Source organism: Populus nigra, chromosome 9 (assembly GCF_951802175.1).
Source record: "Populus nigra chromosome 9, ddPopNigr1.1, whole genome shotgun sequence".
In the NCBI taxonomy this organism is placed as follows: domain Eukaryota; kingdom Viridiplantae; phylum Streptophyta; class Magnoliopsida; order Malpighiales; family Salicaceae; genus Populus; species Populus nigra.
The window spans coordinates 6,611,625-6,639,000 of NC_084860.1; the positions used below are offsets into that span (position 1 = coordinate 6,611,625).

Here is a 27,376-nt window from a genome sequence, read left to right on the forward strand (position 1 = left end):
ACTAGGCTCATATTTCAAAAATAAAAAAAAAATTTGTTTTTTCTTTTAGTATTTGGGATTACGAACTTACAAGTAAGATGTATTTCTAATATTAAATAAAAGGTAGTTTATTTTTTGTTGACGTTAGAACGGTTAGGTTTTACCTGATAAGATAAGGATCTCCTTATTGAGAAGAACTTTTCTCAAACCTTAGATAGACCATCAATTAAAAAACACGACAATACCTTAGTTTATCATACAATTAAACAATGCAATTTATCTTAGGTAAGGCGTATTAAGGGTGCTAATACCTTCTCTTTACACAATCAATCCTCGTGCCCGATCTCTGAGACTAGGTAATGTTCCTAGTGACCAAAATACTAGGTGGTCACTCTCATTCCCTCTTTCTACTGATAAAGATAAGAATGTATTGTCTATTTCCCCATCACCATACCACGAATTCCAGGAACATGATCACCATGACGCCGCACACATGCGACAATGATAAGTCTAGATATATACATTGTTCACATAAAATATTATAGATTCATTGATTAAAGGTTTATTGAGAGAGCTTGTAATTAATTCATTGAGGAGAATGGTCTTAAAGCCTTTAAAGATGAAAAAGTATAATAATGACTAACATACCTAGTTGGCTGGAGATATCCTATGATCTAGGTTCAAATGGAGAACTAAGTCATATAACATTCTCAAAAGCACCCAAAAATCATTATTTCCTGGTTATTCCTATGATGGAAAGGGTGTTATTTACAACATAATATATGGTGAGTTATGCACTTAATGACTTTTATATCTTGGTATAACAAATTGAGCATATCAAAAAACTCTAAATGAAAGATCATGTTTAAGACTTTACAAAAAAATTGACTTTCAAGGTCAAATTAAACATAATCATGAGAACTAAAGGAAAAATATAGGTAAAGAAGTATATGAGTACTATTGTATTGGTTTACATAAAAAACTAAATAGTTTAAGACATTGTGCTCACTATTTAGTTGCGTAAATTCAATAGTATTTTACTAATAAAAATTCAAAACCAAAAGCTACGTATTTTGATGTAGTGATCAAGCAAATTATTATCTCTATACAAATCCTTGAGTCTTTTATATTGGTTAGACAATTTCCATTTATATAGATGATTGTTATAATATTTATTTCTAACCATGATTAATTGACACATTTGAGACCTAATTAAAAGTCAGTTTCACTAGCTTTAAAATTTAAACCTATATTGAAAAGTATTCTTTAACAAAGTTCTTTAATATGGAACATTAACTTGATTAAAATAAAGTGTATATGAATGAAAAATTATCTTAAAGAATCCATAGTCGGTATGATTTTGTGAAACACAAAACCCTCTATACCATATAGAAAAAATTCAAAATTGTCTTATAGTTTATATCGTGGAAAGTTGAAGAGTCATAAATGAGCTTAAGAAAAGTAATTTGAGTTTAACTCATATGTGTGAGCTTGGCTTGGCTCAAACTCAGGCTTAGGAATAGGCGTGCTCCGAGCCTCCAAGCTATGGGTCTTAAGCCTTGGGCCTCAATCTCTAAGCTTTGAGTCTTGAGAACTGGGCCTAAGTCAAGGTCAGCGCCTGCACCTGGGCTTGAGTCTTAGCCTAGGCCTAGGCTTGGGTTTAGGTTTTTTTTTCAATATATTTTGGACTTGAATTTGGATTTGTTATAAAATAATATTTTAACCTATAAAAAATTATTTTTTCCCGGTCATTTATATATCTAGCCCATTAATAAAGAGTATGAAAAGTCTTATCTTCTTGAACAACTTTTTCAGAGGAAAAACATTTGGTTTTTATAAAACAAAAAACTGTCAAGTTTCTATTATTTTTATAAGTAATTAAGGCCAAAAAATTGATAATTAATAGAATTAATTGTGTACCATTTTTTGTTTCAAAATCAATATAAATAGGAGTTGAATGAGAGATATTTTGCATATCTTGTAGTAACTCGTAAGCCTTTTCCACCATTCTAGAGCTTAAGTTCTTGTCATTTTATATATGATTTGGATTTTATTTAGTAATGAAACTAAATAAAATGATTCTCTTGGAATCCTAAAATGTTGATTGTAATAACATTTACACCAAAAGAGGAGCATTAAATTCTTAAGAACAAAGAATTTATCCTTGTTGAAAATAACTTTCATTTTAATTTGATTCTAAGTGCTTTAACTAGTAAGTATTTTACTTGTAAATTTAAATTATTTTAAGTTTAATAATTGCTTTATTATGCTTAATATTATGTTAGGATTCTATTTCGATCTCTATTGTAATATTATATTGATTACATAAAATTACATCCTATATAAACTAAATTTATAAACAACACCACATTCTCTCTCCATCAATCTATATCTATCTCTTTTACTACGTGAAACATGATTTTTGTGATGATGGTAATTATTATTATCAAAACAATGCGGTGATGGTAGTGAAAAAATTAATATTAACGATAATTAATAATAGCATTTGTTATTGATGTTGTTATTAAATTTTATATCATTAAAGTTATGTTATTTCAAATATACATTTAAATACATATACATATACATATTCAAAGGTATTATTATTTTTCTTTTAAATTGATGACTTAAATTTAGAACTAATTGAGTTATTTTAGAAGAAATCAATGTGAGGCATGACAAAATTTAGGGTGCTAGAAATATTAAAGTTAGGAATTTGGTTGATTAAGGAATATCAAATTTTTTATGTTTTTCCAAATTTATATTTTTTTCATCAATTTATTTTTATTTTGTTTTAATTCTATTTTATTAATTAATTTTTAATAATTTATTTCATTTTTTTCAGTGTATTATTAGTTTAATATGTCATGTAGCCAATCAGTTGGTTATACATGGTATTATTATATTCATATAAATATATATTTATTATTAATAAAGGCTTAATTTATCTTTAATATTCATATAATATTATATTAATAAATCTAATCTTTGATTTATAAATCTAAAGTAAAGATAAAGTTCATGGGACATTTATTAGAGTTGTATAGACTGATACATATTATGTTATTTTCTTGATAAAAGAAAACAGTTATTCTAATAAGTTAAGGTATAAGGGATACCTTTAACTAATATGTAGGTACTTGTCATAAAATATTTACACTGAACTAACCCATATGAGAATTCTATATAGAAAGATCACTTATGTCTATGGAAAGGCTCATGTGACAGTTGTGTAAGTGTTCCTTAAAATTGAGATCATTAAGTTATCTTATATAGAGAATATTATGCATTGATCAAGCTATATATTATCTTAATCGAGGTAATGAAGGGGCAGACATTAGGTATAACATGAACTTTATGAAAGTACTTGAGTGATCAAGAGAGGATTCATCAGCCTATGTGAATTAGAGAAAATGTTTCATCTGTTCTCAAATAGTATTGACTAAAAAATCCTTAAATAAAGTGGAATGAGATTTGAAAAGAGTTTCAAATCTCATTCAAATTATCAATGGCTATTATGTAGAGAACAAAAATGAATTAACATGGTAGACATAATCTATACTTTAAAGTTAAATCGTAACATTATTGATGAAAGGATATTAATTACATTGAGAAATCGATCATTGAAAGGTTAAGTTAAACCACTAATGACTTTTCTAATATTTGAGGGATCATGACACGTTGCTAAACGATGCACCTGATTTTCAAATATATATTAATCAATTCTTGAATTGATAATAAATTAAATTACTTAATTCTATTTAATTAGAATTATAATTTATATTCGGGCTAAGATATTAAGAACCTAACGGGTCATACACATTAAGAATTGTTAGTTAGAAATTAAACAAGATAATTTAATTAAGTACGCCTTAATTAAAATATATTTTTGAAATTAAGGACCATAATATAATTAATATAGGGATTATATTTCTAGACCTAGAAAAATCAAGTAAAGACTTCATTATGTTAATTTCTAAAATTTTCCTGAATTAATATATTGATATTTTGCTAATTTATAGGATTTTTCATATTTTCTTATAAATAATAAGTTATGCCTCTTATTTTTGGTGTTGTTGTTTATTAGACTGAAAAACTATGTAAGTCACAGATAAAGAGTTAGTACTCTAGGCATAACAATCTCTCTCTTTTAAATATGGTATGCGCATTGACAAAAATCACAAAATAGCGGAAGCCATCAGAAGAAACCATAGGAGCAGGACCCCAAACATTTAAATCAAGTGGGGCAAAATTTTTGTGACCGATAGGTCGCAATGACAAATGGGACGACTTGCCTAAAGGACAAGCTTGACACTGGGTAAAAGAACGTCTAGAAGTACATACGATTTTATTTCTAGAAACTAACAAATTTAAAATGCGAGGGGTTAGATGACCCAAATGACGATGCCACAGGTCGACAGTCGCGGAGATGCAAAGAGACCAGAAAGCTTAAGGAACGTGGCAGAAGACTCGGAGATGACGTAAAGACTATCATGACTCTGACCGGAAATGAGAACTTTCTTGGTGACGAGATCCTTCACATAAAACATAGAAGCGTGAAATTCAAAATAAACATGATTATCACAACAGAATTTTTGAAAAGATAACAACGGTTTGGTAATGTGAGGCACATGGAAAACATTAGATAATGTAAACATGCGTTTTGAGAAATGTAATGTAGTATGTCCAATATGGGATATATCAAGGCCCTTACCGTCACCAACATGCAAATAATCATTACCAAGATAGGGTGTAGAACCGGTCAGAGATCCAAGATCAGGTGTGACTTGTTGATTTGTGCCAGTGTCGGGGAACCAAGTCGCAACAGAAACATTGCTAATAGCAAGGTGAACAGATGGCTGCTGAGTGCTGCTGCGAAGCTGGGAACAATGGGGAAACTGGAGCACAATTGGCAGCGTACATGCTGCTGTCTAGACCACTACCCAGTGCCTGAGTTGCGCCTGGTTTGCTGCCAATGGTTTGGCCGCCAATCTACAGCAGATTGGCTCCTGTTCTGGGGAGTGTAACCGTTGCTGTTGGGACGCCAATTACCTCTAGAGTGACTCCTTTTGCGGCTGAAGTTGGGGCTGTGATGAGACATAGCATGGTGGGCAAAAAACTATGGTGTTGGCAGCAGTGGTGGCTGCTGCGGCAGAGAAGAAGAAGACAGCAGAAAGGGAGCAGCAACCATGGAATGGAAGGAGTTCTTGTGCAGAAATTGATGGGTAAGAAGGTGGTTGTGAAAATCAGCATATGACAGTGGCTCGACCTTGGTTATGAGACTCATTACTAAGTCTTCGAACTCGCCACGAAAGCCACAAAACACATATAGATTAAAGTCTTCAAGAGATATTGGGCGACCAGCAACAACCAATTCGTCAAATAATGATTTTGCTTGCTGCATATATATACTAATCGATGAGTCACCTTGACAAAGGTCTTGAAAGGAGCCATGGAGTTGCATGATGTGAGAATTAGATGAAGAGGCAAGCGCTTTCTCAAGAGTGTGCCCAATACAATACGAGGTAAAACAATCTACCACGAGATGCAACATATCCACAGAGAGAGAGGAGAGTAAAGCACTCAAAATAAGTTGATCATGTTGCTTCCAACGAAGAAAAGAAGGGTTGGTGGTAGATGAAGAACCAACAGAACTGTCAAAAATATGAGATGGAGGACATGGCACAGTGTCGTCAACGAAGTGAAAAACACCTTGATCAAGGAGGTATGGCTTCATCTGTATTCGCCAATAGAAATAATTTGTGTTCTTAAGTTTCAACGAAACAACTTGGTAGGTGTTTGATAAAGGAACGATAGCTGGAGTGTGTGTTCCCATGAGAGGCAAAGGAACGACAGAGATTTGTGAAAAAGGATCAGAGACATGCTCTGCAAGTGGAGGCTGCTGTTAGGGAGAAAAGATACCACCGGCAGCAGCTTGGGGATGGTTGGCCGGCTGTGCTGCACCACCAGTGGAGAGAGGGAAGTTGGCGGCAGCTGTAGAATCCATAGAGGAAAAAGAGAGAGAGGGTCAACTATAAAAGGAGGGAGGGAGAAAGGAGTTCTGACAGCAGAAAGCTCTGATACCAAGTTGAGAATAATTAGGAGGCTTAACGTAATGGTTAGCCAACCATATATATATATATATATGACAATATACAATATTAATGGTAGAGGTTACCACACAAGAGTATGTCTACAATATTTTCTATATACAATATTTCCTATATAAGTACATTCTACAATAGTAGTAAATGAGGTCCATTCATCATAATAGAACTTAGGTTTTTTCTTCATTCATTTGTTACTAGAAAGAGAAGAGGGGATAGCTCTCTTTTTCTAGCAGAAGTATATGAGTTATTGATCAAAGAAAAAGCAATGATGTGAGAAGTCTATATATATAATTTCTCCTACGTACTCCGTTGAGCCTTTTTTTCCTAATAAAAATTGATGGAAAATCGACAACATATACCGAGAAATGTGAAGTTCTTCAATTGAGAAGAAATCGTTTCAAAAGGACGAATCTCCTTGTAGTGAAACTCCAAGTAAATTAAACAACCTGCTGGGGAACATCCATACAACTATCCTCCGATCCCTTCTTTTCTTTTCAAGTAGGCAGGCAATAAAACGTATTTAGCATAGCCAAGTTCGAAAAAAAAAAAAAACAATGAAAGAAGGGAAAAGATGAGGTTCTCTTGTTAAGCACCTTTCATTTGTACCATAATTTTGTCCTTGAAACGATTAGAGAGCCCGAAAACGTGCTATTCACCCCATAAAAATCCATTTTCAAAAAGTCCCTTTCTCTTGATGACCTAAATCATTCGCATGGAAGCCAAGGAAGAAAATGAAAAAAACGAATATAGTGGATGGTTATTGAGGTCTCAGTCTTCTGATTGATTCCCATCTATAGCGTATTCTCTAATTAATTCCAAGATATATAAAAGAAAAAGGAAATTACAAGGATGGTGTAGATAAACTTAGTAGAAAGTATTGTTATATATATATATGTATGTATGGGAATGGATGAAAGGTCGTTTATCACTTTTATAAATGCCCACCTCTTAGCCCCAACTTGCTTCCATTTTCTACATCTCTCCTACTCAGATTCGTAGGAACAAAGAAGAGAGAAACCCCAGAGCAAAAGATCCTTACTTTCTCTCCTTAATAACTACTATCTCTATAACCCCTAGTTTGGTTTATTTCCTCCCAAGGTTAGTTACCAAAACACTGAGACATATATCTCGTTGTATTCTTGAGTGCTTCACTTGTTTGGGGCTTATCAATCTTCTCCTCTCTTCTCTTCTCTTCTTCATCATAGTGACTGAGGAACCCCATCAGATGAAACTTTTAATTTTCTAAAAAAGATTTACTTTCAAACGTTTCTGTCACTCTCTGCCGTTTCAATCTCCAGATTGAAGCATTACTGGTTCATCCCTTTGTTTTGTTTCTCAATTATTTTCATATCCATGAAACCATAAGGGCTAATTCAAGAGCTAGCTGCAGGCGTTCATGGAACCCCTTTCTTCTGTTTATTTTGTCTTCCATCATGAGCTATTCAGTGCTCAAGCGTATTCCTGCTAAATATGCTATGAATTATCCTTATATATAAATCATTCTTGAATTAATTACTAGCTAGTAGTTCAGTAATTTTATTACTCTCTTTTCTGCTGTCTTCACCCAGTTTGTGTTTTGGATCAGCTAGCTAGGCAGCAGCTATGGCATACCAAAATGAACCCCAAGAGAGCTCTCCCCTGAGGAAGCTGGGGAGGGGAAAGGTGGAGATCAAGCGGATCGAGAATACCACCAATCGCCAAGTCACTTTCTGCAAAAGGCGGAATGGTTTGCTCAAGAAAGCCTATGAATTATCTGTTCTTTGCGATGCTGAGGTTGCACTCATCGTCTTCTCCAGCCGTGGACGCCTTTATGAGTACTCTAACAACAGGTATATACTTAGTTCCTCGGCTCATGAATTCTCCATGTTGCAAGCCCTCTTCAAGTGCTCAAAGTTGGTTTTTCTTGCTTTCTCATCCAAAGGGATTTGTTTTTTCTTTTTGCTTATGTCAGTCTTAATTTTTATTGCTTTGGTTTTAAGCTGTTTCTTTAATTGGTTTTCTTCCATCATCATTTTCTTTCTTCAATTGGTTTTCAACGTTTGTTGTGGGAAAGAAAAATAGGAGCCTGGTGTCAAGGTTTTTAGCTTCTGAGCTAGATCTTCGGGTGTCTTTAAAGTAAAAGAACACAATCATTCTTTATGCTGCAGTTTGGATTGAATTTCTTCTCTAACTACAATTCACTTGTCTTTCTTTCTTCTATTTCATTTCTTTTCCTTGTATAAGCATAATTAATGTTTTGTTTTTCCTTCTCTTTTATTTTATTCCACCCTTAGATGATCGTGATGCATACATGATTTTGAGTTCTTGGTACATAGATCTGGTGTATTAGATAGACATAGAAGCACTATTATAAGTGTAATGAGGTACTAGAAACAAGTAGAGGGCTGGGAATGTATGCAGGCATGTCATATCAGCCTCTTTATCTCCTCCCTTGCTGTTGAGTTTGCTGTTTCCTTTTTCTTTTTTTTCCATCATTCCTCTTGCACTCTACCTCTCTCCTTTACTCTTTTCTTGCACATACATGCATGTTTGAGTCATCTCTAGGGCTAAAGAGATTACCTATAGCCAAAGCTGTCTGTCATCTTCTCATTAGTCCAAACCCCTCCCATCTCTTCTCACTTCCAAAATAGCACGTCAGTGGACATAAGAAGAAAAGAGTACAAAGTCAAATTAAATGTGAAAAAGAAAAAAAGGGTTTTTTTATATGTCATGTCATCAAACACACAAACATATATTACTAGGGTTTCTAAATCCAAATCCCCAAATGGGTTTTTTCATCTTATTTTATTTTTCCAAACCAATCACTAGGATCTCTCAATTTGGGATTCTTTTTCCTCTAATTCACACGAAATTTCACAAAATCTCTGTTCGAACCCACGTGAGGAAAGTGAAAAGCTTTTTGTTTTTCAAGCATAGCCCTAGTTAGGGTTCATATTTAAGTAACCACTTGAAGTCATCAAAATTGAACCGAAACTTTAGTGCAAACTATTAAATCAACCATGTGGATTCTTCCATAACCAGTCAAAAATTAAGTTAGATTTCACCTAGATTTTTACCCTTTTTAACCTCGGTAAGAAGGGTACAGTAACTGGTTAGGGTTTAATAGCCAGTTCAATATATCAGATTGTTGTTTTGGTTTATGAAAAGAATATTTGGTCACGTCACACACGATTTTTCAGTTCTTGACTACTGACAAAAGGGTTCAAGTCATGATTCATGAAAATGAACCATAAATTTTGAACTCCCAATCTGCAAAAAAAAAAAGAAGAAGAAGCAATACCACACATAATATTGTCCATTTCTTCTCCTTAGATCCCTCCCTCTCTCTGTTATTTTCTTTCCCATAGTGAAAGAGAGATGGAACAACGAGAAAGGGTTAGCTAAGGTCATGATGATGCCACTGTTGGTCATTGTTGAGTGTGGTTTGCGTTTGTTCAAGATCTTGAATATATGCATGTATGTATGTGTATGTATGTAAGCAAGTTCTTTTAGGAAGAGAGAGTTAATACAGAGAGAGAAAGAGAAGAGACGATGTACGACAAATGCTAGCCAATGGGAGACTTCTGTCAATTTTGGCTTTTTTAATGTAAATGGAAGCGTAAAACTCTAGCAGCAGCAGCTGCTGCTGCTCCTCTCTCAGAGTTTCAGTAACATTCAAGAAAACAAAAAAAAAATAGTTTTTTATCCTATTACAAATGAAATAGAATATCGAGGTGGGTAATAGATGGTGGCTCAAGAGATTATCCATCATAGAAGAAAAAAAGATAAATAGATATTGCCCACCATGTAATGAGGAATTGACAAGTGGGATAGATGTGACCGTTGATTTAGCTTGGCCAATCATGTTATAGGACTCAGTGACAGCTTGGCAGAGACAGCCAATCACTGGCTCGACGAAGTTAAGGTATCAGAAAATCTAGATATCTGGGTCTTGTCTTAATTGACAAAATGTGTTCGCATCTTACTGTTATTATTATGGCAAAATTTTAGGATGCACAAAGAACTGGGTGGAGGTTTTCCCATCCATCTTCTTCTTTAGGGTTTTAAAGGAGTTAACTTAATGGAGTTATTAGTTGATTTGACTCTTTGATTTGAATGTTCTTACCTTAAAATCAGGCTTAACATCATCTGGTATTGGTATAGGGGCATGATTTTGCTCTCTCCCTCTTCAGTCAATTTCTTCATTTATTTTGATATATAATTTTCTTTTTCCCTAATGTTAAGCCTCTACTGCCACATCTTAAATTACTCTTCAAAGGGTAGAGGGGTATGTAACTGATAACTAGTAACTTCACATAAAATACTGTACAATATAGATTTAAAAAAGGAATTTTATATAAAATTTGAACTCTCAATTTTATTTTATTTTTGTTATTTGGATGAGTAGTTTGTCTAAAGCAATAGCTAATATGGAGGGTATTAAGAAACTGCCTCTAGTTGTTGAGACAAAAGCCTTGAAGCACGTATTTTACTCACTAATTCACACTTCTTGGCTGTGCTCTTACCATCTTGGAAAATAAATGGATTCCAAAAAAGTACATGGTTTCTTAATCTATTTGAAATGATTTAATAATGAAAAATAAAATTAAATGTAAAGTCTTAAATGTAATAAAAAAATAATTTTCAATGTTTTTTGTGTTTAGCCTAACTTACATCAGATGAACAAGTAGAGGAAAGGAAAGCATTAAAACTGTTGCATGAAACAAGGGAGAGCAACAAAATGGAAACAAACAAAACCTAAGAAACCAACTTCTCCTGACTAAACATTCTCTATATTAAGCTCTAAAGAGTTGGAATCAAGCCTCAGCCACAAAGCAATACTTTGACGCACCATGGAGAAACAGATTTGAAGGTTAGGGGCAGTGTCATTAAAAATAACATCATTTCAGTGAAGCCAAAAATTCCAAACAACACAAGAGAAAAAAAGCTCCCATGAGAAACCAACTTTTTTTTTTATTTTGAAGTCCTCATATTTATAATATCCATATAAAACATAGGAAATTAAAATCATCAATTCTCAAAATTATTGGAGAAAAACACCTACATATGCATTATCAAATACACAAATAGGAAGTAACCATTTGAAGAAAATTAAAGACTAGAGATATCGAAAGTTGACAAACATGTGTACATGTGTTAATGTAATCGTGTGCAAGTGTCATGTCAGTTGAGTTACCAGTGCTAAGTGTTGCTTCCGTTAATGTTATAACAAATTATCAATATATGTAAGTACTAATTTTAAAGAATATTGCTATTAAATAGTAATTAAGCTATCTTTGGATACATAGAAGACCATGGGAAGTGAAAAGTTTCCTTGATAAAAGGAGTTGTGGTTTTCAATATATATATATAAGAATGACATGAGAAGTCTCTTAATACAGGCCTCCAATGAAAAGGAAATGAAGAATAATTTTCCAATTACTTTCGAGTAAAAAGTTATCTATGTTCAATACTTTCTTTTCTTTAAAAAAAAGAGAGAACAGAATAGAAGAATGTATAGATCTGTCTGTTTTTTGTTCTTTGATAACTAGAATAGTGTATGTTTCAGTTTCTTGGTAAGAGGTTAGATGTGAAGTTCTTATAATACTATAACAAAATATACTTCATCATTTGAGGGGTGGAGGAGATCTTACAAACAAACTACTGAACCCAATTCCCTTTTACTTTTAGTAACATCCCAATTTTGGTGTTGAGACATTGTGATAAGGTAAAGTTATATACTTTGGCCAAAGTAATTTACAGGATGAAGCCTTCTTCTCCCTGATTAGTGACTTTCTGAGGTATTAACATCAGTTCTGAAATTTATTAGGACAAGAGATTTAATATTCTTGAAATCCTCAATTGCAGATAATTATGAAATTTAAGATCAAAATGAAATATCCACAGGATCACTTATTTATGATTAAAATTTGATTTTGGGGTGACATTCTTCCACATTATTCGAATGCACGTTGTGATGACACTTGCTTTTTCTTGATGGAAATGATGACATGAATGCGCAGTGTCAAATCTACAATTGAAAGGTACAAAAAGGCATGTGCAGATTCTTCCAACAATGGGTCAGTTTCTGAAGCCAATGCTCAGGTATCATATATCAGCTCTAACAATTTGTTTGCATGTGCAGATTCTTCCAACACTTTGTTATAATCCTTTGTGTCCTACTGGTTTTTGGTTTTGGATACTGATTAGTTTGTAAAGTATGCACTAGGGCTGAAAAAAGGCATACAGAATTATGATATTATAGAACAAAATTACCAATTAACAGTATTTTTCTTTCTATTTTAATAAATTACAGTATAGTTTTTCGTGAATTTATGTGCGAGTGTTTACACTGAATTACAAAATGTGCATGTACGTTTTGAGGCTAGTGTAGAACCACATAAAGACAGTATATATGGAACTACCAGCATATAATAAAATCCTTTTTATGAAATTTTATCGTCGATGTTTTACACTAAATTCTCTCACTATTCATTAACAGCGTAATTAACAACATGCTGTTAAAATATAGAACGAGTTCAAGCAATATTCCTAACAATCATTTATTGCCAATATTTGTCAAATACCCTTTGTGATAACCTCATTTGTGTAAAATCGATTAAATACATACCTATTTAATTTTGCTTCTCAGAATGGAGGTTTTTTCCTACTGCATTGGGAGTCATGAGTGTAAACCTGCATTATAGCCAGTTTTGTGTACAGAAATCCTTTTCCTTCCTCTGTTGCTGTGGCCCTATTGTATCAATTTATTTCCAGTTTGATTCGGTATTATATACATGTTTCCAGGAAGTACAAGAGAGAAATGTACATTACTGATATTTTCTACTTATATTTTATGAGTTCTAATCTGAACTCGAGGATCTTAATCTAGTTATTTATAATGTTTTATTGCCTTTTGCTTTTGCATTTCAGTTCTATCAGCAAGAAGCTGCCAAGCTGCGCTCGCAAATTGGTAATTTGCAGAATTCAAACAGGTATGATCATTTGTGATCTTGATCAATTTGTTAGATAAAATTTGTTTTTCCTCCAAACTCCGTTTAAGCAAATTAATTTTCAGGAATATGCTGGGTGAATCACTTAGTGCATTGAGTGTGAAGGAACTTAAGAGCTTGGAGATAAAACTTGAGAAAGGAATTGGTAGAATTCGTTCGAAAAAGGTCTTTATTCTAGTACTCAAATGATTCTCTTTTTTTTTAAGTCAAATATCACTTTAATTTTCCTTTTATTGCCACTAACAAGTTTTGTTTTGTCTTGTTTTCCTTTTGTTTTTTAATTCCTCCCTCAAACCTGCCAGAATGAGCTGTTGTTTGCTGAAATTGAGTATATGCAGAAGAGGGTAACAACTTTTGTGCTCATATTCACCATGGCTTCTTCTATTTGAGATAAAAAAATTCAAGTTTTTGCCAACTTAATGATCCTATGGTGAACTTCTTCTATTGTATTTTCACTCCAAAAATTTTCTTTGATTCATTGAATGAAAATGCAAATTGCAGGAGATTGACTTGCACAACAATAACCAGCTTCTCCGAGCAAAGGTCTTTCTACTTATCTATTTATCAATACCTTGTGTGTGTCTGAACTTGGATCTTAATATCTTAGATCGTTGGTGGGTTGTTTTTATTTAGTAAATATGACACTACGTGGGGCTTATGTTGATGTTGCAGATTGCAGAGAATGAAAGAAGGCGACAGCACATGAATTTGATGCCAGGAGGGGTCAACTTCGAGATCATGCAGTCTCAACCATTTGACTCTCGGAACTATTCTCAAGTTAATGGATTGCCGCCTGCCAATCATTACCCTCATGAAGACCAGCTCTTCAGTTAGTGTAAGTATTTCCTTTGCAATGAGCTGTAGTTTTTCATCAATTAATTACTGATGAGCATACAATTAATTACTTTGATCTGGATAGACTGGATGGGTTTCAGTAGCAGCAGCGGCTGAATGGTTCGTGGGCTGTAAAAATTTATTGGAAGGATATAATAACTGATGCTGTGCCTTCTAATTCTCATAATCATTTGATCTTTCAATTAGTTAGATGATGATTTACGCATTCTTATTGAGATTTTTACCATTGGATGATAAGAGGGAATTGCAATATTTAGCTGTTGTGCTAAAAGTAGACTGCTGTTATCAGCACCCCATGCATATATCACTGAAGACCTAGAAGATTACCCAACCTAGTTTTACTTCACTGAACCGTTTGTATGCAAGAACTAAAAGCGTAATCTGATTTCCCAAGTGACAAGTATATGTTTCTAACTCCTTGACGAATCTGCTGCTGATTCCTTTGCTGGTTTAAATTATTCTTATGACTACAAACACAATACTTTTCAACTAGTGAATGAATAATCATTTCCTTATGTTGCAGTTAAAAAGCACCAAGTGCAGCAACTCCTCGCATTTCCATATTCCAGAGAGTACCTACTATTTCACTGAGCGCAAAAGCTACAAGTACTCTAAAACAAAAATCTGAAGTAGCATAGCTCAAATTTGTGCCGGTGGAGAGCCTAGTACTCTTCCTCCATGTATTGCTTTTCCAGTCCCAGTTAAGACATAACAAATGTCAGATAAGGATTTCTTTTCTGCATGTTTCATGAAGGCACTATAAGATGCTGTGACAGTACTTGTGACTAACTTATTATATATTTTGTCTTATATTTCTTATCTTTCATCTTGTAATATTTGTTCGCGTATCTAGTATTGCCTTTTCAATCAAACCCTGCCGTGACCCAGAATCAGGACAACTGCCTTAGCATGCTGTTCATCAGCGGTACATGTAATATAGGCCTATATATTTTGCTGCCAGCTAAATACAGTTTACATATTTCATGTGTGAGTTCAGCACGAGTAATTAATTTTATGGTTATTTTCTTTGTAACAGAGCCTCTTGATGTATATTTGTATGCATTGCGAGGTTTTTAAAGATTAAATTAATACGTAAGCTGAATGTCTCACAAAAGGTACAAATTGCTTCAGCTGCTCAATCCAGTGCATGCCTACGTACAGGCTGCAGCAAAAGGCAAAGGGTCTGGTGTAGGTAAACCTAGAGCAACAATAATGTAACTGTAGTAGTTGAGGAGCTAGAGCTTTCAAGATGTGCTTCATGAGTGATAGCATACGGAGTTCACTGGGGCAGGAGGTGGTGTTTGGTGACAAGAGATTCGTAACTGTAGTAGAAAAGCCACCATGGAGTTTAGACAGTGTTCATACGTACTGAAAGAAGAAGATGTATGTTAACAACAAAGAATCAACATTTTTAAGCAGAAAGATTCCTTTTTTGCGATTTTGAAGTTGAAATTTAATGCCATGCTCCATATATCTAGATATGGGTTTCGCAAGTAAGTGGCCATGAAAAATGCATCAAGGTTCAGAAAAGGATTTTGTACGATCATAACATCTTCGAACTTGTTTCCTTTTCTATGTTTGTGGAACACTGGAATCATTAATGAATTTAACTCTTTCTAATTGCAGTCATTTAATTATTGAGCAAGCAAGCTATAACAATTTTCTTAAAAGTATTCTGAAATTTTAAAAATTGGACAAGAAAATTTCTATAAGTTTGACAAATATCATAAAAATCATCATTTGTATCCAAAATGTCCTTAGCAACTATTTGAGAAACAATTAAATTAAAATCTTACAAAACTAAAGTAACGCTAAACAACAAGAAAAAATGAAAAGAAAAAACTCTGATAATATATATGATTATTGGATTAGTGGATGTATAAATAGGTCCTATTTTAAAATCATGATATAATGATTTATATATTATTGTCATATTTTTCTAGTGTTGCTAAAATAAATAAAAAACCATATGCGCGAATGTAATAAAGAAATAATAAATATTGCAAGGAATAACAGAAAAGGAAATGAATTGGTAATAAATTAATTTTAGATGAGAATCATTATTAATAGATGTAGACATGCTAATAGATGTAGAGATGACAATTTAATTTAAACTCAATGATACTAATCCAAAACGACTTGAATTAGTGGATTTTTAGATAGTTACCTTATTTGATGGGTAATAAATATTATATGAATATTATCAAATACAAACCATACCTAACCCGATATATATCTATAGGATGACAATGCATATCCATATGAATATCTAAAACTTGATGGATAAGGTATAAATATCTAAATTTATACTCCATGGGTAATTAGTAGGATATTAATATAAAAAAACCTGACTTGTGAATGTCTATTAATATTCCTAAATAGACCCACAAAAGATTAAAAGTAAAATACGTTATTTAAAGATTAAGGCAACTTAACACCTTAGAGGGGATGAATTATGTGTATTACTAAGCTTTACAATTAATATAAATTACTTCAAGTAAATGCAATAACAAATAATATAATTAAAGTACTTAGAGTAAAGAGTGAAAAGGAGAGAATTTGCAAAAAAAAAATTAACATAGTTCAGCAAACCTATATTCCCAACTCAAGTGACAAACCGTATTTGAATATTGTATTCTTTAATATGTCCAAGTTTTAGAGTATAATTGTCATTTGATGAATTCATACCAAGCGTTTTATACCACTTGAAAAAATGGTTCTATAAGATTTTTCCCCAAACATTATGTTTATGTATTGTCATAATTCAGAGTTCAACTTGTCAGATTTTTCAGGCTTTTCACCTTTCATTTTGTATGAAATAAACTCAAAACCCTAACTTATTGATTAAAAACAAAACTTATAAATAAAAATAAATTAGAATAATATTGCAAATTCTAGATAATAATTTCTAGTCCTTATCAGAATGCCTTTTTCCAATGTCTAATAAAAAAAACCCATAGAAAACAAGGCCTTTAGAATCTTCTAGACAAATATTAACCCGGTCCAATAATTGGATCAAAAGTTATGTTTATTAATATAAAACTACACATTTAAATATAAGTTTAATATGCGTGCAAGTATAAAATTAAGTTGAATCCGCAAGTCTTGTAGGAAATAAACTCAAATATCTTGAATTAACCCATTAATTGCGTCACTAATTTTCTTAGATGATGTCTTTGTAATAGACCAAATTGGCATATACAATGGATCCTATAGTATTGCTTAATGATTATCATCTAGTGATGTCTTAGTTTACCACACTTTAAACAATTTTCTATTATTGGCTTTATATATGGGTTGGCTTCCTTAGGATGTTTATTCTACCTTTCTACCACTGTGTCATCCTTCTTAGTAGCCTATTGATGAGAATTTTATTAGGTTTCTTGAATACTCTTACCATTCAGAGCCTTGACTTACTAGTTCGTATGGTTTGGCTTAAATTAGTTGCTATTGTACTACCACTTCTACAATAGTATTTATGCTTTCAAAGCTAAGTTTAGTACATGATTGAGCATATGCACCATCTATGCATCAATTTATCTCTAATAGCAGGATTCAAACCTTCCAAATACATAGCAACTATTTGGCCCTCAATCTCTTAATATAGTTGCACTTTATCATATTTATAAAGTCAATAGTGTATTCATGAACAATCTTTCAATCCCAAGTACATTTTTAATATGTAAAAGATAAGTATTATTTAAAATTTAAGGGTAGGAATCAATCTCTTAACATATTCCTTGTTAAACCAAAAATAAAAAATGACCTTCCTTATATAACTACATCACCTTAAAACCTTATACACGAGGAAAACATTCCCCTTTTAACCTAATTACAGTCATTCGTGCCACATTTTTTTATGATATTCATGTATAATCTATAACTCTATCACAATCATCAAATCAATAAATAAAATCTTTTATTTTCAAATCTACACTAAAAATGGCTAGTGTCAATTTTTAGATGGAACGTATTAGAGTGATTGTTAAATTTATCTCACCTTTCTTCATCTTTTACACCATATCGAGAAAAATAACATTCTTCAACTGCTTATCTACCAAAACGCTTCATAGAGGCCTAGAAAACACATGGGTTTGGTTTATAGGTATATGTCTAGCTTTAAATGTGTTGTGAGGCAAATCTCAATATTCTACCCTAACATTAGTATCGATTTGTTATTTTATTAAGTGACCTTTCTAGTTAGCCAAACCTTTACTTTGGACCCTAATCACCACCACCTAGGGTTTTTTAAGCCTTTTCAAGAACCTTCATGATGTTCCTAATATGCATCCCTTGATCAATGTCACCAGTAAGGGTGATACCTATTATCCATTAGTTAGGTCAATCCCATTTGAATAATACTTGACACAACAAAAAAAAAAGAAATGAGGTTTATTGCATGTCAAAATATCAAAAAGACACAAAATAATAAATTTTACAGGAAAAAAACGCACAAGTCTATATATTTTTTAAATAGATAATTAAGTTTCAAACTCCAAAATGGTAATTTAAATAATCTATTATAGTCAACTATAGGCTAAATCAAAAATCAATACTAAAATAAAAGGAAGATAATTAGGAAATTAAACTATATTTTTTAAATAAGAGCAATCTAAGGCAGATTTAGAAATATGAATAAAAAAGGTCTTGAAAATGGTTTTTTAAAGTGCATTTTGACCTTATAAATAAGCTCAAATGGAACAATGTGAATCCTTGAATAAGCTTTTTGAATTTGTATGATTTGCATCAATAAGACACCAAGATTTAAAGTTATGTCTATCAAAGCAACAATGTGTATTTATCCTTCCACACTATCTTCTTAAGCTTTTACCTATGAAGTTGGCCTATGAATTCTCCAACCACATACAACATTTAATAATTTCCCTCTTATGATAGTCATAGATAGTTTTCTAAATATTTTTATTTTATGAGTTACAAATAGTTATGTAGTACTTTTCATAGACATCCATCTATGGCTTAATTGGCAAGAGAGAAGACATAGAAATATCTTGACTTCAAATCCCATCCTTACCCTTTATTAAGCCTTTTGTTTGTTAAAAAAAAATGAACTCCCATTGATCAAAGGATTGGGGTGATTTCACGCAATCAATACCAAACTATGAAAGACTAGTTACAAAGTTCAAAAGAGTTTATACATAAAAATCTCGCAACTTGTAAATGTCAAAAAAAAAAGTTAATTGTTACATGGAATAGCATTATGGTCTTGAACATATGATCTTTAATACCAATTTCTCGTTAGGAAGAATGGAGTTATATGATCAAAATATGAAAAGCAATGAATTGATAAATAGCTTTTTTTAAAAAAAAAAATCAATGATTCTACTTTGAACTTCTTATAACTTTAAAAATTTAAATTTTCTAAGCATTCTTGATTCTAACTCGTAAGTGAAGTAAATTTCTTTAATTTCAAGCACAGAGCAATTATGTTTAGCTAGAAATTACCTTAAAAAAATAGAAATTTTAGAATGGATGTCAAGCAACTATCATAACCTCCTTAGTGTTTGGAAGAAAACAATACAAAAACAAGTATTGCATGTTGTTGTTAGGCTTCTTTATATATTTTTTTTTTCCAAAAAAATCATCCTAACTTACACCCAAACAAGTACTACTTCACATTTTTATTTAATCTAAAAACAACTTAAATTTCACCATTATGCAAGCGATAGTCTTAAGAAAGCAAGATAAATTATATTGATGAAGCAAAACACCCAAAATTTGTTTACACATTACTCAACTAACTAAACAACTCCATATTATCTTGTTTTTTTATTATTTTTATTACAATTTTTCAATAATCATTATTAGATTTAACAGTTTTATTATTGGAATTTACATTTACAGTTTATTGGTAGAAGATCACTAGTTTAAACTCATAGATCTTTCAATTAAGAAAAAAAATCAACCATTAAATTAAACATGAGACAAGCTAAATAAAGTTGCATCATACTTTTACATATATACTCTCCATTTACTTTTTTTAACATTTTACAGTACAAATCACAATAAAACAAATGATATACAAATAGTAGTGTGAAAGTTTCTACGTTTGCAAGTTGAATTCCTTCATCATATTGAAGGGGCCATATAGTGTTACATATTATCACAACGGAACATGCATAGCTAATCACTTTAATGCCTTAAAGTATTGTCCGCAAAGCATTGTATGATATTGTTCCGGTGATTAAGTTCAAGAACTCAGAAGGATGAAAGGAATCCCAAAACAATGCCAAATTCCTATTTAGGCATGGAAGTTTGGAAGGAATACATAAACCATAATCGTTCACTTGACAACAACTCTTGATTAAACCTCTTGTACCTTCATATCATAAAATAAAACATTCATTAATATTATTCTAAAAACAATATAACTAGAAGAATTTAAGAGAATACACAAATTCATCATGTATAAAATTTATAAAATAAAAAACACTTTTACCTGGAGTGTTGACATATTTCCATATAATTTCATAAATCTCCAAATAGATAAAGTTTGCGCCAATTAGTTTGTTATTTAAATCTTGGACACGCAATTTAAGAAGTTCATTGAAAAGAATTGCTGCTTTATTTAGTTTTTTTACGCAGAGAGAGCCGTTTGTGCCATAGTAAGCAGTGGCGTTTGGGGTGCAACCTATTGGCGCAACTCCAATTATAGCCAACTTTCTTGCTCCAAAATCATGGAGAGTCTGAAGAAACAATAAGATGTTTAACTTACAAAAGTAAATAAGATCAATTAGATATTCCCTAACATAAAATCAATATATATAGTTGTTAACCTTTAGGTGCCGAGCATATTCTTCAACAAGAACATTAGCATATTGTTTTGGGGTATAATGACGACTTGAATTGTAATACTTTGGTAGAAAATAGTTATTAATGTAATCATTACTGCCAATCATCGATAAATATAAGCACTGCTTTAGGTAGTTTGAATGGTTTTTTCCTAGTATGTGATGAATGCGAGACATGATAACTTGGTGATGTTGTATTTGCTTGTTGAAAGAAACAAGAATGCCCTGCAAAAAAAAAAAAAATCTTTTCTAGTCACCATGATTATTTTTGTGTGAAAATATTCTTAAATTGCATTAAATAATTTTAAATAGAAATTACCATATGTTTTCCTGTTTCATCTCGAATTCCAGCATAGCCAGATCCATAGTTAACACCTTCAAGGATTTGTGAGCCCTTTGCTGTTGGAAAAGATTTAATGAAACTCTTGAAACCTAAGAGTTCACCTGTTATGAAAAAGCTTCATGATCATTATTCAACTTGTATTTTTTTTATTTGAATTTCATCAATGAAATAACATGAAAGCATAAGAAGCAAAAAGAAATGTTATGAAAGTCCTAACTACTCGTATAACAGTTTACAAATTGCATTTTAAATATATTAGAACCTACCAATTACTCCTAACTATAATGAATCTGTACTTCTAAAAATTGAAAAACAATATAAAAAATTCATTTAAAACCTTATACATTAAATGGAATAGAAAAGGTATGGTAGCTTCCGAGAAAAATCATATGTCAACATCTATATAAAAAAAAAAGATGAAGAAGAAGAAGACAAAGATCACTAATGATCTAAAACAAAATGCTAAATTTATACATATGCCTAGCTAGAATTTAAGTTTGAGATTATTGTTATAAATCCTTGAAATGATGAATCTGAGTTAAAATATAACAAGTATTAAGACAAAATATAAGCATATATTTAGTATATACCAAGCACATCAGGCACAGTTCGACCATTATTAAACCTTCCCGTTGGACCATCGGGAAAGTCAATCCCATATGGTAGATAGTTCACAATTCCCTTATTCTTAAGATGGTTATTGTTGCCATTATCAACCAATGAATCTCCAAAAATGAAAAAACAAGGCACTTCTGATTTTCCATCAACATCATGTATCGATTTCAAAACAATCAATAGAACAAATGCAAGTAGATATAGTATATTCACACTAGCCATCGCAAACAAATTGAGGAAAATAAACAAGAAATATATGGAAGAGGTAAGGGAAAACTAGACAAAGCAAGGGATGGGAGGAAAAAGAAGGTGAAGTGAGAAAGAAATGAGAACTAAAACAACAAGCATATAGAGAAACCAAATGGTAAGCAACTCTATTCTTTAATAAAATAAAGAAACAAATGGTAACAACCATAATGTTTTGTTGCAACAAACATCCTAGAATTCGTTGCATGATAATCATATGTTATGGATAAGTTTGAATCTTTTTATTAATAAGCTCTTTAAGGTGTTTTGATTTATTTTTTTTCAACACATGACTATTTATACATCACATAAACCCATAAATAATATAAATTAAGTTTTTTAAATCACCACTAACCCACAAAGTATTTCATGATCATTGGTATTTTATATGTTATCAAAACTCTAACAAAATATAAATCAACAAAAATCAATAATTAAAAGCTAAAGAAAAATATAATTATATTAATCTTCATTAAATTATTAAGACATATTCATGATTGTTCTCTCAAGGTAATGTGAGAAAGAAATGAGAACTAAAACAATAAACATAGAGAAAACAATCGGTAAGCAACTCTATTCTTTAATAAAACAAACACAAATAAATGATAACAACCATAATGTTTTGTTCTAACAACATCCTAGAATACATGGCATGATAATTATATGTTATGGATAAGTTTGGATGTTTTTATTAATAAGCTTTTTAAAGTGTTTTGATTTTTGTTTTTTCATAGTAGTTTATATATATATATATATATATATATGAGTTTGGCATCCATTAAATCACTGTTGAGCTGATCGACAACTGATATTAGCCTGCCGTTGAAAAGCTGGGGTGCATTATTCATAATTACCACACAAGCAGAGCCATGTAAGAATTGCATCCTAGTTCCCCCAGTCCAAATACGACAGTTTTTCGTGCTCCATGCTCGTTCAATGTCTACACAATTAATGGAAATTAATCATCACAAAAGACAGAAGCATTACAAATCAGAAGGGAAGAAGGAAAAAAGTAATCAGGGGGGTATACAGTAAACATACCCTCAGTTGCTGCTTGTATTGTTCAAGTAGAAGTCCTGTATACTGGTCTAAGGTATACTCTTGGGTTGTAGGGTAGTGCTGGGGCAGGAATTACCTAGTAATGTAATCGTTGCTGCCCATTCCAGCAGAATATAAGCAATTGCTTAGGTACAGGGCAGCCGATTCATCGTTTCTGGAATGTCAATCAGGCGAGAGACTGTAATTTGGTGATTTCGCAGCTGCTTGTTAAAGGTTATACGTTGCCCCTGCATCCATAGTCATTTTACCAATTCTTGCCCAGTTTCATCGCGAATTCCAGGCGAAACAGAAGCATAATTAACACCAGATATTATGTCCGTGCAAGTGGCAGTTGCAAACGGTGGAATAAAGTCCTCAAAGCGTAAATTTTCAGCTGAATTGATAACAAATGATTAATTAATTACCATCTCTTTGTTACTTCTTCCAATCACCTTCCGTGTCTAAACAACCGATCCTGCAACAGCCCAGAACTACTGTCTTTTTTTTATCAAAAGAATACTGTCTTAAGCATATGTTTAGCAACCAAAGCATTGATAATTGTGATATTGAAAATACAACATTTCGCATGATAGTAAAATATCAACCATTGGAGTTTAATCCCTAGAAATTACTAATTTGAGCATCATAAATTTTAGGATTATTAAAAACTTATATGGTCATTAATTTCAAGATTTTAGAAGTTCCAGATAATTAAATAAAATACACGAAAGCTTATTAGTTCCCTTCCAAAAAATGTTAACAATTGTCCGTCCATTGCAAAACCTTCCAGTGGGGGCATAGGGAAAATCAATCACAGAAGGTGAATAATTGAGTTTAGCAAGAGTTTGGAGATGGCTGCTACTGCCGCTATCAGCCAATGAGTCTCCAAAAATGAAGTAGCGAGGCACATGCGACTTGATGATACTGGTGCTTGGTGGAGGTGCTGGGCTCTACATTTACTGGATATATCTGAATTTCAAACAGCAGGACAGGACACTTGATTGTTGATTGTTATTAGCTATTATAGTTTTTACTGACTAGGGACCAAGATACTGCTTCAAGTCTCACATGCTAAGCATTTATATCCAATTAGGTAGCTTCGCTAGATGTTGCTTTTATATCCAATAATTTTATCATGCTCTATCATCAAGATACATCGTTTATGATGGTAATAAATAATTGATATTTCATTATAAAACAAATTGATTTAATGTTTAACGTATAATATTTGTCTTCAATATGTTTTAATTTAGATTTGATAAATATTAATGACTATTGTTATAACTCAATTTTTTACTCTTTTTATTTTTATTATTTTATTTTATATAAAAATAATAAAAAAATAAAAATAAAAAATGATGATGAAAAAATAAAAAATAAAATAAAAAAATAAATTGAAAGAAGAATAAATTGAAATTTGGGTCAAGACAACATAAATTGAAAGTTTGAGGACTTAATTAAACTTTGGATTAATTTAATTAATCAAATCAAGAGATTAATTGAAGAATTGATAGGTTTTGAAACTTAATTAAGCTTGAAATCAGTTTAATTAATGAAATCGAAGTATTAATTGAAGAAATAACAAAATTTGAGCTGATTTGGGTCAAAATGACAAGGAATTAAAGTTCAAGGACAAAAGTGTAAAGGTAGGGTGCTGTTGGGAGCTTAATTGATTTTTTCAAGGCTAATTTTAAAAAAATTAAAAGTTGAAGAGTCAATTAAGAACTGAATTGAAACATTCAGAAAACAAGGACTGTTTTGTATAATGTGCTGAAATACAGGGGTACAATTGTAATTTATCCAGGGGCGAAATTAAAAAAAAAACAAAAAGAAGGAATTTCTTGATTAAGGGGCAAGGACAAAATACCATAAACAGAAGGAAAGAACACGGGAAGACGAAGAGGAAAACAAAACACAGAGGGTAAAGCATCCAATCAATCAGCACACCAGTGCATTCGGTTTCATCTCCAAGTAAGGTCTTCTTTCCTTTTCCCCGCTTTGCAATTCCAAGTTTTAGCATATTGTGTGAAGGTAATATAATTACCTTCGCAATTAGCACTACGCAGTGCATGCATGAATTAGTTCATGCGTTCCTGCTGCCCAGCCATGTCAGTTGCTTGGGACAGTGAAAGGGTTGGGCCGGCTGGATCCAGCCCAGACTATACAAGTTGAGCTTGATTCAGCCTTTAAAAAAAAACAAAAAATTCAAGACTAGACAACTCAATCCCCTTTAAATTATTCCCTTTTTATTTTGATATTCAGTCAAACAAGCCCTTTTTACTGTGAAATGCCAATCTGGTATATGATACATTTTTTTTCTCTTTAAAAAATAAAAAATATATGCATTGATTTAAATTTATTTTACTCACTTATTTTTTAGTGCCAGAGTCAGGAATACCGTATGTTTTTTTTCGTTATGTAATATTTACCAACGCCAGAGTTGAAAATATTTGTAGTCAAATGTTCACTGGCGTCAAAATTAAGAATATTACAAGCAGACTATCGGTAGCATGGTATAACAAACCCTTAGCAATTTAAGTCAAAAGTAGCAATGTAGTCTACCTCAGATAGGATGCTTAAAGAGTGATAATATCTTTTCTTTTACGTAATCAGTCTTGTACCATAGAATCTCTACTAACCAGTTAGAGTTTCTATTAACCATAGTATTAGGTGATGACTTACACTAGACATTTTTTTCTAAAAGAACAAGACACTAGAAATTATGTTCTTTCCCACGAATTTAATTTTGAAAGATCGTCGCGATATCGAGTGCGACAACTATAATAATAAGGTTATAAAGAAACATGATGATGTTTTGATAGCCATTGATGAGATGATCTCATTTCCATCAACACTTAATTTAGATTTTGATCCTTCAAACACCGAAAAAATCAATGTATTCATTTAACATAAGTAAATAAGTTAGTTTAAAATTTATGTTTTTTGATACTTTGTGTTTAATTGTGGATGTTTTATTTTAAATATTTTAAATTTTATGTTTAGTCTGTATTTTGAGTATTGAATTAAATTTGTGATATTGATTTAAAATTTAAGTTTATTTAATATAAGTGTTGTATGGTTGCTATATTTGTGTTCTATGTAGGTGTGATATTAAAAGTTATCTTTTGTTTTAATGAAGCATAAAATTAGGATCTTGTTTAAAAATAATATTTTCAATTAAAGAAAATTTCATTATTAGTTAATTTTACATCTCTTTTTTTCATTAGCCCTCTCCTTTTTTTCCATTCTTTTTTTCTAAATTTTATATTTACTTGATTTCAAATTTATCTGCATATATTATTTTAATTTGATTTATATAAGGTTATTGCAATTTCAAATAAAAATACTAACATTTAATTTGTATTTAATTGATACTCAATTTTACTTGTGTTTATTTTTATTATTCTATAATTATATAAAAAAATTTTAAAAAAATCTTAAACTCAATATAATCCAACGATCAAATCGCTAGTTTGAGTGCTTAAGATATAAAGTTTGGATTGATCTAATATATCAGTTTTAATATTAAAAAAATATTCATCCTGAATTAATTCTTAATCGATGGTTATTCAAATTATTGTTAAACCTATTACCAAGTTAATTGGGCAATTTCATTATAACTTCAAAGTCGGCAGGTTGTTGCCATAATTTTATACATGCAAAGTATTAGCGGTACTGGGGAAAAAGTAACAAATAGGGGTCTGTTGCCATCTTGGTGAACGCAGACTATTAATGTCATAAACGCCGGCCTCCCTAAAAGGGTTCAATATTAAAACTTTGTGCAATCCTTAAACATATTTTCAAAATTATTATAATATTAATTTTACATTTAAACTATTTTCTCATCGATTCTACCATCATAATATTTTGATTTTTTAATAAGGAATTACGTTAGATTTACCCAACAAAATATGTTATTTTTCTTATAAAATCATGTCTTTTTTTCTCCAAAAATGTTATAATTTGGATAGAAATATGAATAAAATTGATATAAAGTGTTTTTTTTTAGTAAAAAAGTTAAGACTACTTATATAGTTGAATAATATTTTTGAAGTGTTGACCTAATTTTGTTTACTAACGGGAAGACACGGCGCTATAGTGTTAAATAGTTATTCAAGATTATGATGCTAATAAAATTCAAATCCAACTATAAATTCAATAAAAAAAATTAATAGTTGTAAAACATGGTCTAAAACTTTGTTCGAGGAAAAATAAATAAATAAATTAATTAAATAATATCAATCGAGTCTCAACTTTATTTTAATTAAGTTATTCATATTTAACTAGGTCAATTTATTAAATGGTTTAAAATTAAACCCCATCTAGGTTAGATCTCATGTTAGTATATTATTGGATTTGCTAGCTGAAATGAGTTAAATTTGATTACTA

General features: G+C 31.5%; 2 protein-coding genes and 1 pseudogene across 2 annotated transcripts; 1 reads left to right on the forward strand and 2 right to left on the reverse strand.

The window, feature by feature from the left end:
- The first annotated feature begins 7,678 nt into the window (after window positions 1–7,678).
- LOC133702638 (floral homeotic protein AGAMOUS-like) lies at window positions 7,679–14,755 on the forward strand. The gene is made up of 8 exons (XM_062126945.1): window positions 7,679–7,918; window positions 12,092–12,173; window positions 13,002–13,063; window positions 13,147–13,246; window positions 13,384–13,425; window positions 13,583–13,624; window positions 13,754–13,916; window positions 14,460–14,755. The coding sequence occupies exons 1-7, from the start codon at window positions 7,692–7,694 to the stop codon at window positions 13,913–13,915; spliced, it is 717 nt and encodes a 238-aa protein (XP_061982929.1). The 5' UTR covers window positions 7,679–7,691; the 3' UTR covers window position 13,916; window positions 14,460–14,755.
- Window positions 14,756–20,152: 5,397 nt separating this feature from the next.
- LOC133703693 (GDSL esterase/lipase At1g29660-like) lies at window positions 20,153–21,925 on the reverse strand. The gene is made up of 5 exons (XM_062128300.1): window positions 21,679–21,925; window positions 21,065–21,189; window positions 20,731–20,970; window positions 20,536–20,640; window positions 20,153–20,191 (listed from the first exon to the last, which is right to left on the reverse strand). The coding sequence occupies exons 1-5, from the start codon at window positions 21,923–21,925 to the stop codon at window positions 20,153–20,155; spliced, it is 756 nt and encodes a 251-aa protein (XP_061984284.1).
- A 788-nt stretch (window positions 21,926–22,713) lies between these two features.
- On the reverse strand, window positions 22,714–24,144 carry LOC133703694 (GDSL esterase/lipase At1g29660-like; annotated as a pseudogene).
- Between the last annotated feature and the right edge of the window lie 3,232 nt (window positions 24,145–27,376).

Bases quoted from the DNA above. Each gene is read 5' to 3' on its own strand.
- LOC133703693 (XM_062128300.1), bottom strand. From the start codon at position 21,925: ATGGCTAGTGTGAATATACTATATCTACTTGCATTTGTTCTATTGATT. The intron at 21,190-21,678 runs GTATATACTAAA...TTTTCATAACAG, and splicing joins AACTGTGCCTGATGTGCTTG to GTGAACTCTTAGGTTTCAAG. The intron at 20,641-20,730 runs GTTAACAACTAT...TTGTTTCTTCAG, and splicing joins AATATGCTCGGCACCTAAAG to ACTCTCCATGATTTTGGAGC.
- LOC133702638 (XM_062126945.1), top strand. From the start codon at position 7,692: ATGGCATACCAAAATGAACCCCAAGAGAGCTCTCCCCTGAGGAAGCTG. The intron at 12,174-13,001 runs GTATCATATATC...TTTGCATTTCAG, and splicing joins TTTCTGAAGCCAATGCTCAG to TTCTATCAGCAAGAAGCTGC. The intron at 13,247-13,383 runs GTCTTTATTCTA...CAAACCTGCCAG, and splicing joins GTAGAATTCGTTCGAAAAAG to AATGAGCTGTTGTTTGCTGA.